Source organism: Parus major, chromosome 3 (assembly GCF_001522545.3).
Source record: "Parus major isolate Abel chromosome 3, Parus_major1.1, whole genome shotgun sequence".
NCBI classification, from domain to species: domain Eukaryota; kingdom Metazoa; phylum Chordata; class Aves; order Passeriformes; family Paridae; genus Parus; species Parus major.
This window is the reverse complement of record NC_031770.1, coordinates 25,996,806-26,012,560: the sequence shown is the minus strand read 5'-3', so window position 1 is coordinate 26,012,560 and position 15,755 is coordinate 25,996,806. Positions and strand designations below refer to the sequence as shown.

The 15,755-nt window shown below is 36.3% G+C and overlaps 1 protein-coding gene across 4 annotated transcripts in view; it reads left to right on the top strand.

Annotated features, from left to right (window-relative positions):
- Window positions 1–15,755, top strand: part of SRBD1 (S1 RNA binding domain 1) — a 124,407-nt gene that overhangs the window by 18,161 nt on the left and 90,491 nt on the right. For all 4 annotated transcript variants that reach the window (XM_015623027.3, XM_015623028.2, XM_015623029.3 and 1 more), the window contains exons 11-13: window positions 3,267–3,370; window positions 8,187–8,294; window positions 14,585–14,742. In XM_015623027.3, coding sequence (XP_015478513.1) covers window positions 3,267–3,370; window positions 8,187–8,294; window positions 14,585–14,742 — 370 coding nt within the window. The remainder of the gene's footprint in view (window positions 1–3,266; window positions 3,371–8,186; window positions 8,295–14,584; window positions 14,743–15,755) is intronic.

The window sequence follows — 15,755 nt, the reverse complement described above, 5'->3', positions numbered from 1 at the left end:
TGATGCCCCTACTGATGCCCCTACTGATGCCCCTACTGATGCCCCTACTGATGCCCCTACTGATGCCCCTACTGATGCCCCTACTGATGCCCCTGTCATTTTTTCATGTCTTTAGTTTCTTGGGTTATGATTATCCTTTTCAATACCTAAAAGTCTTTATCTTTTCCTTCACCTAAGACTGGGAAGAGATAATTCCTTTGTACATTTAAAAACCAGCAAAAATATATTCTTTAAGAATGCAGTTCAAGATGTCTTCAAGAGAAGGAATTCTCTGGATTGGCTCAAGATTATTAAAAGCAGCTTATACCTGAAAAATATATAGGAAAGCCTGTACCTTAGAGTGACTTACATAATTTACTAATTCCCCAGAACTTCACGTTAAATAGATGCATTTGAAGAACAGTTGTGAAACTTACTGCTTTGAAGACCACCTCTTCTGCTGTCATGGCTGCACACAGACAAGTGTTCTGAATGCCTTTAGGTAGAGGCAAAAGTCAGCTTTAAATCACCTCTTTTCATAGTTGCAAACACAAGGTTCCATAAAATACCGCCCTGAAGCTTGTCATCACCCAAGTATGGAAGTGCAGGTGATCCTAAAGACTTGGGTACAACCCTAACTCTCCTCTTGCTTAGATGTGAGTATAGGGGGTGGACAGTAGACTGGCATGTTACCTGTTACATGTGGGAGACCAAGCTGTGCCCTGGTGACAGCTGTGAAAGCCCTGGCAGCTGTGAGTGTGCGTTGCAGCACGTTGTTGCAGTGAGTTTAAGTGCTGTGCAATAAGCTCTGCTGCTGCAGCATGGTTCTGCTGTGGGTCTGGGTTACTTCCTGTGCCACTGTCATTTTGTCTGCCAAGACATGGCATTTTGTCTTGAGTTCTGAAGCATGAGGACTGGAGTGGGGTGAGGTTGTTTGAAAAAGTTAAAATACTAAAACTGTAATGAGAAAAAAACTTGGTTGCTTTAATCAGTTTTAAAAGCTGACTCCAGATTTTGACATGGTCAGATACCCCATGGGTGTTTCCAGCTTTTGCTAGCAGGAGGTTCAGTCACAGCTTCTTCCTTTGGCAACAAGGAGAACCTGACTGGACTCTCCTAAGACATAGCTGAGAGGTAATATCAACACTGTCATAACTAAGGAAAAATATCTTTCAAGAATTCATTTGAATTTTTGACTAATTGTAAATAGTTCAGTGTTTGTGTATGCCTTGAGGTTGCTTTCCTGTGTTTGGAGATGACTGAAATAGCGGGAGATAAAGAATTTGTGAATAAAGTGTAACATTTGAGGCAAGTGCTCTATTTGCAATCTCATACTTAAAATGGAACTGGAAATTAAAGTCCTTGGCAAAGTATACAGAGCTTATTCTGCAAGTTTAAGTCAATGTGGAACATATAAGAGAGTTGTGCAAAATGAAGCATGTTGTATTTTTATGATAAATAGAAAAAGGTTAAGTGAATCTTGTGATAGGTTCATACTGTTGTTCTTGCTTTCTCTGAAAAATGTATGTTGTTTCTAACAACCCTTGCCATGGATCTGTTGCATTCTCATATGAAAACAGTCCTTTTCCAGAAGTGAAGACTGTTTGTGACTAGAATAGCCAGATTTTAACCTGTTACTTAAAAAAACCAAGTTAAACAAAAAGGACTTTATTATATTAGAGGGAGAAATTGAGTAATTGTGTTTTAAACTGAGCATTTATTGTGTGATAATTCTTCTCTGAATGCATCACTTAGAACAGTGATAGGCAGATTGTTTTAGAATAAAAAATATCGATAATATTAGTTATTGCATTAACAGCTGATTTAAGTTCAGGTGATTGACACATTCTGCAGATGGAGTGCCAGGAAATAAAATGTGATGCAAATATTCACCCTGCTGACAGCATCCTGAATGATGACATTATAATTCTATCACATATATTCTCTGTTACAAGCATCACTTGGATTTCATTTTAACTTGACATTTAACTTTCTTTTAAAAAAATAAAATCAGAATAAACGTGAAAGCATTTGATTTGTTAAAATGTGTCTTTCTAATTTCTATGTGAAAACATTTGGTTTGGCAGTCAAGGTACCAGATGCTATAATATTTCACATGCAATCTTTATTATTAGCTTTGTTGTTCAATGATATGTCAGGCCTGGTATGTCACAGGAGCAGTAAGGCTGAGGAATATAAATTGGTACTATGTCCTGGAGTCATTTTAAACCATTGTATTTAACATATGTGACATGTCTGAGTTAGCTAGTGATTGAATTAAAGTTCATGATTGACACAGAATGCTCTGTTGTGACAGTGCTCAGGGCCTGCTACATACAGCAACATGTGTAGTCATACAGGAATGTCATCTTTGAGCAGGTTTTTTTTTTTTGGTATTTTTTCACTGTAAAATACTTTGAAAAGAAAAATGAAATCTAAAGATGTGAATTTTATATGCTTCTGAGTATTATTCTGTTTCTAAAATCTGCTCAGTGAGTTTTCTTAGTATTAAGGTGAACAGTCAGTGTCTCCATAGTGAGATTAGAGTAGGAGATACCCACCACTTGTGTTGTGATTCTGGTTTTAAATATAGAGTCACAGTCTTCCTTTTAAAATTGAACTCTGTGTGCAGGTAGCACATATGCAACCAAATTTAGCTTTAAATCATGACTGTGTGCTTATGTGCACAAGACCCTGTCAGAAATACATGCATATGGTTTAAGGCTGGAGTGTTACTGTAAAGAGAGTGAGTACATCCTTTTTATGCTGTTTTTGAACTAGGCATGAATAACTAAATCCTTTTTCAAATTAAACTGAGCGCCTTTGCGTCATCAAGTTATGATTCATAATTTTAAGTTTGGATTAATAATGGGAAGAAAAAACGGAATCTGAAGCATAGGAATAACTTTTTCTATTACTGATGTCTAGTTGTGATTGGAATCACTCTTCAATTAATTTATTGAGTCTGAATTTGGGTTACTAAATAAAATTATTCCACCACCAAAATTCATACTGTCTTGCATTATAAGTGTGTTTAAGATTAAGCTGGATCCTGAGATTGCAGACTCCAGGGAAAATGTATTATTTGTTACGCCATGGCATGATTTAATCTGTGTTTAAATTGTGGATGTTATCTGTACATGCTAGTACTTTGTGAACTGATTTACTGTATACCACCATCCTGATTTGCTACAGAATGTCAAGCAAGTGCGTACACAAATGTTGATAAGTTTATCTTTTGGATATTTTGTGTGTCATCTGTCTCTGCCATTTATGTTTGCACTCAGATTCTGGCCATTAACCGAGGGGAAAATCTGAAGATCCTGACAGTGAAGGTCAACATTCCTGACGGGGTGAAGAATGAATTCTGTTGGTGGTGTGTCAATGAAAGGTCTGCATGGATACATATTCTTACAGAATCTCTTTTTTCTATAGACAGCTGCATACTGAAGTGTACCTCATATGTCTTGTTACATTAGGAGAACAAATTAAACACATATTTATTAGATTAGATGAAATTAGCTAGTGGATAATTCTTACTCTGTGTTTTCAATTGCTGTAGCATTATGCTGGAAAGATCATGCCTTGGGCTATATTTGCAAGTTCTGGCACTATTTTTCAAGCAATTGAATTTTTTTTTAAACATGTACAAAGACCAGTGAAATGTGAATATATTTTTATATTGTAATATTCATCACATCCAGTAGCCTTTACTGAAAGGACTTTGCTGAATCCAATAGAGTATACTCCAAACAAGTTTCACAAATGTAAGGAATTACATGTTTAAAATAACTTAATGGATTTAACAGACAAATGTAAATGTAACTTTCTTCAATGCATGACTCTCACATGTTGTGTGAACCATATCTTGCATTCTGATCTCTGTTTAAGTTAGAAAACTGGACTGTAAAACCAGATACTTTTGGTTCTTACTGATTTGTTCTTAGGAGTTGCCTGGGTTTTTTAAGCCTGTAGTGAGATGTTTAGTATTGCGTAATTTTCAAGGACTTTGGCAAAAGTTTAGGTTAGCTATATGGGTTTTCATGCAATATCTGTCAGGTTTTTTTCTTGGAAACTGTACCTTGATGTCCTCTGTTGGATAATACTGTAATCCAAACTCTACATCTTCCTTGTATGTGTAAAAAACCAGCTTTCTCTATCTCAGTAGTTATTGGGTGCTGTTCTGATGGTGTCTTAGAAGCGCCTCCCTTTGCATCCTAAAAATGAATAACCAAAAGGAGGGAAAAAATAGGAAGAAATGTGCCTTTTAGTGTATAAAACTGAATACAGTGATACTGCTTTAGCACGTGTTTCTTATTAACAAGTCCAAGAAGTGGATGTAGTAAAAATGTTCCTTTTCACTGTAGGAAGTTAATGGGGCTGTTTCCCTCTGAAAGAGAAGAACAGGGCCCTGAAAGTATTAAAATATATTTTGGCCACATACTTTTATGTTATATAATAAATACACATATTACTCTTAGATCATATTATGCTAAGCAACCTTTTTATTTTTCATCAGGAAAGTATTAGGAGTCATAAACACACCCATTTCTTTCTAGTTTTTGTACCTGTAGCAGAATTTCTGTCCTCCCCTCAAGATGTATGTTCTGTAGGCAGAGCATGGCTGTCAATCTTGCTTTTACTGCATCTATGACAGAATTTGGAAGCACTGTGGACCACAGATAATGGAACAGCTTGTCACTGCTACACAAATAAAAGTGACTCAATGTAAATTGAGATATTTTTGTTCGATTACCCATTTGTGAGTCATCCTGGGATAAGAAAACTGTTGACCTTGGAAATGAATACTTATTATTACTTAGCACTCAGAAGGCTATATGTGCTTATGGCTTTTTACTATTTAAGGAGACCTTTCCATCATTGGGAAGCTTTTGAAGGAATGGTTTTCGTACATCTTTGTGCTTTAACATCAAGGACAGATTCTGATCCTCCTTAGATTGACAACTGTGTTGTCAAACTGACAAATAATAAATGTATATTCTGCCATGTAAGCTTTGAAATGATTGTCCAGGTGTAGAATTTGTATTCTTTTCATTGCATTGATTTGCTGGGTAGAGCAGACTAAGAACTTTGAGTCAATGGTTTCAAAACTTTGTAAAGGTGTTAACTGATTTGCTGGGGATCTCACACAATCAGTAGCAGAACCAGAAATGCCAGCTTGCTACAGAGTTTTGCGAGTATTTTAGCCACAAAACAGTATCACCTACTGCCTTGTGAATTAGTAGCAAATATTCTGGACTTTTTTGTTTTTCTGAGACAAATTTTTTTTTGCATTAAATACTCCTTCAGTAGAAAGTGAGTTGGGGAGTTCCTCATTACACTGGAGCTCTGTGTAATTGTCTAAGAATATTGTGAATATTTTTGAAAGCTCAGAAAGCTTAGCCTGTATAAGCATCTGTTTCCTTGCAATTTGGGTTTGTATAGAGAACTCAGGAATATCCTTATACCTGGCCCTATGGATTGTATTTTTTCCCTAGAAAGTGGCATCTTTGTGGTTTGACAGTAAACCTATTTCCATTAACACTAGACATCTACTGGTCCCAAAGACTTTATTGTGAAATTGAGCACAGAAAAATGATCAGTGAGAGAGCTAGAGACAGGCTGCGTAGCTTGCTTTGAGTGTAGAAACAACATGGAGTTGTTCCTTGGAATGGGTGAGAGTTTGTTCCCAGGTGGGATTGTAGCTTTAAAAATGAAATTTGATGTTTGATGATGTTTTCTCAGCTTCCAGTCAAATTTCTCAGATCCTGTGTAAAACCCATGGTACAGGCCTTAAAGGCTTGCTTTGTCTGTGGTTACTAACTTGGTACATATTTTATATAATGTCTTGGAGGAACACAAAGCTCTGCTGTTTATCCTTCAGGTCTAAAAGCCTAGCTGGGCTCTTCCTGAAACAGTTATTAATCAGTACTTGTGGTTCTTAATTAACAGTGGGCTCTGTTAATCCTGTTTATGTGTAGCTCCAACTTCTGGTGCCTCAGTAGTCTAAGCCATTTATGTTTGTTGTAGTCCCTGTTGTGAACACTAGGACATGGAGAGCTGATAATCAGAGTAAGATGACGCTATTTATGTGGAGCTTTTTTAAAATTTGGCTTCAACAGCTAGATCTTGATTAAATAGTCAAGAAAAATTCATTCCTAGAGGGAGGCTTAACTAGTCTCTCTCTGATGATCTTTAAAAATACAGACATATGATTTTGCTTTGCTTTTTGCAGCAAAGTGGATATTTCTGTTCTCTCAAGAAGTATTGATATTATTAAACTGCAGTGTTTGCTACGATTGAACTTGCTGTTTGAATGTTTTCTCATTTGTAGCAATTTCTAACAGAAGGTTGCCTAAATTTTTACTTATCTATAGGCAGGTAATAAAAACATCTGTTGTAATAACCTATGTACCTATGTAGGAAAAGTTTGTTAACTGGCTTTAATGGATGGAAGAGAGGGGGAAACAGCTGCCAGGTTTCCAAATTCATTCTTATTTGTGCTGAGGATGTTTTCTGGGGTAGTCATACTTGCCATCTGTAAAACCATCATGTTTATAGAATGTGATGGCAAATGACAGGTTTTAAAGCCTTTGCCACTTTTATATAGGTATGGAAAGAGTCTCCAGTTACAATAAGTGTAGTAGAACGACTTGCAAAATCGGTTAGCAAAGTGATGAGATCATACGGCTAAGCAGTGAATTACAGCCCTGAATGCTGTAAAACTGAATGGTGAGCTTAATTCTTCTCCTGTGTCTGTCTGCTCAGTGGAGGGCTGAATCGATCACACATTTCTCAACTACTATATGTGCAGACACTTACAGAACCTATTTCAGGAAGTTGCAGATCCCCTTAGACAACTGAAAAGCTATCTGGGTAGGAGCAATTTACAATTCTTAGTGGTTGCAAGTAAACAAGGTCGAAAGTAAAATTCAGTTCTGTTTTTGCCTGCGCTTGGACATATTATAACCATAATTTTACCATATTTCATTTATAGAAAAAACGTGACAACCAAACAAAAAACTAACAAAACTTGAATGCTTATTTTTTAATATGTCTGGGTATCTCCCATTACAGTTTGGGACCCAGGTATGTTAAATAATACAGTAAGTGAAGAAAACTGAGTGTTATCAGTATTTCTTAAAAGTAATAAAAAACATGGGGACTTTAATAGAAAATATTAACAGTATTTGTGGACTATAATACATCTGGGTGCTTTTCCTCATCCTCAGTCCCTTCTCACAGGGTGGACAATCTCAGTGAGTCAGTTCTGCGTGTTGAAGGGCTCACACACACACACTCCAACCCACGTCCCCCACACCCTCCTTCGTGGAACTTTGCCCACAACAAAAAGATCAATGGATTAAATATCTAGGAAGCTTTGAGAGTGAGGTGTATTTTACAGCAAAATTTGAAGTACTTGTCATCATAGTTACTGTGCACTCTCCCTAGAGAAGAGTTCAAGACTTCAAAGAGTTGGGCTTAGGAAAAGCTGGAAAACAGTCTTGGTTGTGTTTGGAATTGTTTATTTCATTTTCCCTTTTCCTTTATTATTATTTACACTTCAAATATGTTAGTAACAGGTAAAATATAAAAGCAGTTTGTAAGGTTTTTGGCTTTTCTAGTTTAAGAACTGCTGTGAAATTAGTAAGAGTTCATTTAAAAGTTGAATAGAGATACTCAGTGCATTCCAGATGAATTTTGAATTGGATTTAATTTATTGGCATTAGTTTAGCTCCTTAATCTCTGTCTGGGCATAGTTGCTTTTATGAATAATTTTGCAGTGACAATCACAGAGGGTGTTTAGTCATTTTTTTTTGATAGACGAATTGAGTATTGAGGAATAGCAAACAACGCAACCCTAAAGGTAATGTGGAATCAAGTTCTTTGTTCAGTTGTAATAAGCTTTGACTTCTCAAAATGGAGAATGTTTTATGTTTTCTTTTAAACATAAATCATAATTGTGTTCTAATATCTAAGAAAAGATATACCTCTATCTAAAAGATAGACAATACCCTTGGGTGGTATTAGAACTATGAGTAACTTCTCATACCATTCATATTTGACTAATGATTTATTTGCCTAATTATTGTAGTGCAGTTTATAGAATTTAAGTGTAGAAGCTTTTCTGGAAAATTCCTTTTTTATCTAGCTGTTTGCATGTGTTCTTAAGATATTTCTTTTATTTTTCTTCTGATCTTTTACAGATGGAGACCAAAACAATTTTTAAAACCAGAATTTATGAGGCTACTACGGAGTTCTGTAGAGGATTCATATAAACGCCTTATATATCCTCTTCTCTGTAGGGAATTCAGGTAAGCCTGGAATTAATCTGTAGTTTAGCAATTCTCTCCCTAGTGTTTTGTTAGACTGTAATTTATCTATTTTAAAATATCAGCGTATTTCTAATCCTCTGTGCTTACAGAAGAAATTAACTATGTAGTCTTGGTTCTATTGATTAATTTCTGACCCTCTCTGATTTAGGTTACAGTAGAGAAATGATCTTTCTGTGAAGATACTTTATGTATTTACGTAGATACTCATAGGCAGATGTTTGTACATTTATCTAATAAAGTACAACTTAAACTATATCATCCTGATAGTTGTATCTTTATTCTTATAATAGCATAAATGATGATGTCACTGCATTTTCCCAGTATCTCTTCATGTCACAGCAGTAGTACTGTCAGTGACACTGTTCTGAGTCACTCTCTTCTACCTGTCTAATAGAACTCAGCGAAGTATTGTTAGGATAGGAAGCACCCCTTGTGTTTGCCAGCTGCGTTTTGTGGCAAACTAATTAGTTATAGTGTTAGTCTGATACCATTTTGTGAGTATTATGATGTCTCTAGAGAAGTTGGTAAACTTACTACTGGTTTTACTGTAGTAATGATGTCATTGGATATCATGTCACTTCTTAAGATCTGTAATATTGTTCTAAATTTAAAAGAAATTTAAAACTTAATATCAAATTAACATTAATTAAATGGGGTATGTTGTGGTGTACTATGAGTTTACCACATAGTGGAAATTATTGATTATGTCAATTAAAAGTGTTATCTTCTAATAGCTAACAGTACTTATGGTGTGATTCTTTAATACCAGAGAAACTCCAAAACATAACATGTTTCATTTTGGCAAGGCTATGACCTGAATGCTAACGCTTTTTTGAGGTAGTTCAAAATGAAATTTATCAAAGAGACCCGGTTTCTTGGACCAGAAATGTTGAAATGGCTTGTATCAAAATGACATGCTATCTAGTACCTTAAATCAGCAACCATGTCATTGTTTCTTCTGTATTTTCCTGGGTGTGCTTTTGTGTTTAGTGTTGTTTTCCTGACACCTTTTCATGGAAATCATTGTAAAAATGATCTGTGTTCTACCTCTCTGAAAAGAACCATGAGCTCAAGATTTTAACAGCATGTATTTCCAGTAGCTTTTTGGCTTCTTCACTACAGTATGTTGTGTTTGCTTATTGTTTTGCAACGTCTTTTGATTAGTGAGCCTGTTTCTTTGTTAGTTCGAATTTCACAGATTTCTAAAAATATGGAGTTCACTTATTATTTTGTGACCATAATACATCTAGCTACTGTAGTAGAGGCACTGTGTCTATTGTGGTCAAAATTGTGAACATCTCATGTTGGAGAGTTTAGTTGTTGACTTCTGTCACATGGGAGTGAAAATAGTTGTCATTCCTAGCCATCTCTACAATCAAACTTTTAAAATAAAGAAAAAAAGATCTACTTTTTAGTGGGGTTTGGTTTTAAGAGAGGTAAGAAACCTGACATAGGGGTGCTTCAAGGCTTTTATTGTGTTTTTATTCAGTAGTTTGTACCACAGGACTATTGTGGCCTGTGTTGTGTGTAATGCTTTGAGGACTGCTGGAGCAGTATATTGCTGAATCTTTTTTGTTCTATTAATCAAAAAGGTTAAAAAAAGTTTCCTTCCCTACTACTTATTAGACGTAGCTCGTGAGTAATCAATGAGAAGAATACAAAGCTTGCTGCCAGTTCTGAGGGGATATCTGCTTAGGTTTTACACTTTGTGATGATGTTGCATGATAGGTGGAGTTTGGGTAAGAAAATCTGAAACCTCTTCTTTAGAGAGGAACTCAAAGCACCTGGCAGTATTCTGGTCCCTGACCATTTAACTCTTATCCTCCTCTGTTATGTGGAGTGGTTGGTTTGAGACAGGAATGACATGAACTCTGAGATCCATGTGACAACAGCCACAGTTTATTATGGAAATTTGCTTATATAGGGGTTTTAAAACTCCTGGGCTCAGATGACTGATTGCTGAGTCTTAACAACCCCACCTCCTTGACCAGTGATGTGTCTGCTTTCTGCATTGAATATGATTGGCTGAGGTCTTCGCTTGGGTTTGAATCTAACCCATCCCTGCCCCATCTGGGGACTTGTTTTACTTTTCAACTAGTTGAGTCTGGGGGTCTGATATAGCCAAATTTATTTGACAGCTACAGCTAGCTGCAGCTGTGACACTCCTCCTATTTTCTTTCCGGACACACCAGGAGCTGTTTTTTCTGACTCTTGCAAAGGGCTGCTAAAGTATTCAGTACCTCCTTTTAGCATTAATATTTCCAACTCGCCTCCTGCTGTTCTTTTTTTCTTTTTATAATCATTGAATGTTGGAACAGAAAGTTTCCAAGGATGAATTGAAATTGCTGGTGCTTCTAGTGATCAGAAGAAGAACGAAACTTGCCAGCAAGACGATTACCTTATTTATTGTTTAATTTCCTTTCTTCCATTCTGTCAGATATTGTTTCTTGTATCTGGTATAATAATGTCCAGTGTTGCTTTTGGCTCTTTGGAATACATTTTATCTTGTTGCCGTACTGCATGGAATGATTCTATCAGTTTCATGCAAGTGATGTGGCATGGGCATTTTTTTAATGGATAATCCTTTGATAATTTTCTATGCTTTCTTGCAGAGAGTGCTTTCTCTCCTCTGTCTTCAGGGACACAAACATTTCTCTGTATATCTTGATTCACACCTGAAGCTAGTTTGCAGATATTTTTCCACAGAAATGATTGCATGTCAGAGATTGTACATTGAAGTGGGGAATTTTAAATCTCAGTTTAAAAACTGAATCTTATAACATTGAATATAGAAACTAGTAGGTCATGATTAGGTTATTTGCTTTTATTATAATACACCTGTTGGAGATATACAGTCTGAGTGCTTTGTAGACTTCAAGGGAGGGGCTTGGAGTCTGGACTTGATTGATAGTTTTTCATAAAGTAGGAACTGAAGAGTTTTGAGGTTTATTTGTTTGGGTTTTTTTTCCAAAATAGCCATTTTTCTTGTGTTTAGAGGGGAGGACTACTCTGCCTTTTATCTCTGCCATATAAATGAAAACTGTTGTAAATTGGAAAAGCATGAAACTGGACATCTTGCCATTTGGATGAAGTCAGTAATAGACTGAAGAAGAGAAAGATATTAGATTGTTTTTGGGTAACTTGATGGGGGTGTTTTTGTTTGTTTTTTACCAAAGGATCAAATGACTATACCAAGCTTGAAGTTAAGGGCCACTGCTTCGGATAGTAGATAGTATAATTGAAAGAAGTGTTGAGTAAGAGACAGAGAAGGAAAGAGATGTCTATATTTGAAATTTAAAAATACAGGATATTACATAATAGGACATTCTCCTTACACAACTGGCAATTTCAGTATCATTTCTTATTACTGTAAAAGTTGCTATGCATCCATGCCAATTTTAAACATAATTTCCATAAGACTGGCATAACTAATAGCGTGTGTTTAGGGCCAATTTTAATTCCTACACAAGTCTCCCTTCTTAGATATAATGATAGGAATTTGCAGTGTGGGAGCACTTGGCCTTGTTGGGACACTGTATTTTTGGGATAGATGGAAAGATGGAACTTGGCTTGTCTTTCTACAAAGCCTCTGGTCCAAGGGCGTTCCCTTCCCTTGTCTACAAGCCGCTTTTAACCTTCATTTGTATGCATGGGTCACTGGTTTATTCTGTTATGTGTGTATATAGAAGATCCATACTTCTGTGAGGCTGAGGTACTTGCTTTTATTTTCTCTGGTCTCTCATAAGTGGCATCTAATTGTTCTGTCTCTGGACTCTCCCTAGAAGGAGCTTGTTCTGTGGTTTAGATTATTTCTTTTCTATTTTTTTTTTTATTGGTGAAGGGAAAAATGGGAGAAGGATGCTGCAAGACTGAATGATCAAGAAGTGGAATGGCAACTGAAATGCAGTGGAATGACTGTAAAATTATATTTTCAAGGGGAAGTAGTTATCTTTTTATAAGTAAAACTATTAGCTCTGAGCTATCCTGCCACAGGAGAGGCACTTTGGCATCATGGAAAGTAGCTCCACATGAATTCTAAGTGCTCAGAAGATTATTTAGCTAAGGAATAAAGACAAAAAATAATTGATTTATTTGACCTGCAGCTCAAATATTGTCCATTTTGGCCCACTGACATGGGGAAGGGGGTAATAAGTAGGAAAACAGTTCACTGGAACTGGAAAAGGTCCAATGAAAGGGAATGAGGAATGAAATATTTTTTTAGAGAAAAAAATGGCTACACTATGACTTCAGCTTGGAAAAGGGAGGACTTTGAGATAAATGATGTGTGAAGAGTTGAACAAGGTTTCTAGTGATAGGTTTTTACTCCCCTCCAGTAAAAGGCTTAGAGGAGCATAATAAAAATATTTGGTTTCAAACCAATAGGCAACTATTTACACAGTTTGTGATGGACCTGCAAAACTCACTGCCAACAGACTCTGTGGATGAAAGAAATGTATCTGTCTTCAGGAGGAGGTCGGATAGTTGAACAAGAGCTCTATTATGAGCTAGTAAAGAGCCAAGTCATGTCAAGCCCAGGAAATACTCTGGAAGCAGTTGGGAGTCTAGGACAAGATTACAGGACAGATGCTAGTGCTGCTCTATCAACTACTTAGGCAACTGCTTGTGTACAGACTTGGAGACAGAATACTGGGATAGAGAGACAACTTAGCTGAACAGGTGCAGCCATTGACACATTTGGTGGCAATATGTAGTGTCTGCTCTTTGCTGAGGGTGCATTTGAGCTGCTTAGGAGCCTTATAATGCACGTATGCCCTTCACCATCTCACTTTAAATTGTGTCTGTGATAATCTCACCTATCTGATACAGAAACAAAGAGCACATGGGTAAAAGGGAGCCTTTTGCTGTTGCACACTTCCTTAGGAAATGTTTAATCAGTTATGTGTGAAAGAAGATCTAGACCTCTCTCTGGACTACTTTACAGATGTGAGAGATGAAGACTTACTAGTTCTTTCTGTGCCACTGTGGGATGACACAGGGCTGAGCTGGTTGATTGGTTGGATCCTGGACAAATTCAAATCAGGCTTTAGAGTTCTTCCACAAGCAAAAACTGCTCAGAACAGCTTCATATTCCATCATGTCAAATAGCCCTAATGAGGGTTGTCTTTGTAGCTTACCTGTGTCATGCATTGCTTGACCTAAACAACTTCAGTGATTTTTCCCTGGCCCATTCTGATAGGGTTAGTTAACAGGTTTTTTTCTGTTCTGTAGAAATAAAAGTGGGTTTTTTCAGTGATAGGTAAAAAGAAAATGAGAATAAGGGCGTTACTGGATTGCTTTTGACTCCCTAATTATTTGAGTTACTGACAATGTAATGCATATGCAAGTGGTAATGAGTACCTGCAAAAGAAAAAGAAATCAGCCTGGTGATGAATATTTTTGTACCCATTACTCTTTCAGTTTTGTTTTTAAAAAAAGTGCCATACCATAGCAAAAATACTTGTCAGTCATTGTCTTGCCGGCCACATCTGACAAGTAAGACATCATACATCTTTTACATCTTCACTCAACAGGACTAATATGTTTCTTGTGACACTGCAGTGTTTGTGCTTCAAGTTATCTAAGTCAGTCCTTGCTGCACTACCACACTTCTTTCTGTTGAAGAGCATGGAAAGGAAAAGGAACACTGGCCCCAGCAGCTTTCTAGTTTGGTTCTGAGGAATCAGAATACCCTCCTACGAAAAGCTCAAGTCTTCATGCTTCTGTGATGTCTGTTAAAAAAAGTAATCCAAAGACAAAATTAAATACCTCCGGAGTCATGGTGTATCTGCAATTAATTGGAGGGACCCTTCCAGTTTATCTCTGGTATCTCTCAGTGTAAACAATCATCCTTTTTTTTGCTGGGTTGTGATTTTTCTCTGGAACTGTTTGTGATGAATTTGATCCATGCTTCCTTCAAATCCACTTTTCTTTACAATTAATATAATCTTTGAAAGGAAGCTGTTGTTTGCTTAAAATTATGAGTTGATATTTGAAAGGTGGGTATACGTTCTTACAAGTGTTTCTCTTGTACTTTTTATATTTACTGACTTTCTTAGAACAAGAATGAGATGATAGATAGCTGGTAAAAGCTGATCCTTTTCAAAAAGATGTCAACAACTTGATTTGAATTGTAACATTTAATTAAAGATGATGGGAAACATGATTGAAAAAAGCCTTACAACATTGGAACAATTAATAAGTGTATTTGAAAGTCAATTGAAAGAAAAATGTTTTGGCTATTTTTTTTTTTTTATTTTCATTTTTCTAAGATCCAAGTTGACATCTGATGCAGAGAAAGAGTCTGTGATGATGTTTGGGAGAAATCTCCGTCAGCTGCTTCTGACCAGCCCTGTGAGGGGCCGTACTTTGATGGGCATAGATCCTGGCTACAAACATGGCTGCAAGTTGGCAATTATTTCACCAACCAGTAAGCTTCAATTCCAAACATTTTTGGAAGGACTGATGAAAATATATTCATTTAGAGTAAAGATAGTTTCAAAACCTACTTTTTAATCAAATTGTTGGGGTTTTTTTGGTGAGGCTTTTAGTGTTTTCCACTCATCCTGTTGTATAAATTCCTTTCTTCAGCTAGCTTAAGGTTAAGTTTCTGGCACCTGGATTCTAGTGACTTCTTTGGTGTTATTACTGCTCTCTTAAATAGCTTTCTGCCTTCCTGAATATAGGTTCAAATGATTGTGCCCCTCAGTAGTCAGCAAAGAGAACACCTGGAATTTTTATTGTTTAACAAAGAATTTGAATTTAAATACTTTCCATAATATTGCTTTTTCATGGGTAGTATGTTAGACATCTGGGCACTTTTTCAGCCCTTTTTGTTTAGTAATGTGTGTGTTAATATAAGAAGTCAGAAACATATTTTTTTGCAAATCTTCTTAGTTCACATATAGAACAGAGCCTTTTCACTTCTTCCTAGTCTATTCAGGGGATGCACATATCTTTAGGCCTATGCAAAAACTATTAGTTTTCCTTTTATTTTGTTGTTGCTTTTTGTCTGAGAATATATATCCACCTCAGGAGAGTGTAAAGAAAGAGGTCTTCTTTAGAAGGCAATAAAGATAAGGTAAATGATTTGAATTTTCCTTCCACCATTAGCTATCAGTACTAGTTAATACAGTTCTTTGCAAGTGTGGTAGATGGGATGATGCCAAGAGCTAGCATTGGAGTTCTCAAACTCCAGTACTACAAGTCCTTAGACTTTATAAATTTCATCACTCTTTACTGGATTTGTAAATTGTACTACAATAGAACAATAAATCTTTTATGGCAAATTGCTCTTTTTCTCTGTGATATAATACATTATATTTGCTAATAGGTTTAGATGCTCATTACTTGTTCTGTGAATATGTCTGCAGGGAACTACAAAATATATTAACTTGTTTTAATTTGCCAGCCAAAGCACTCTTGTCCTATGCTCACCACATA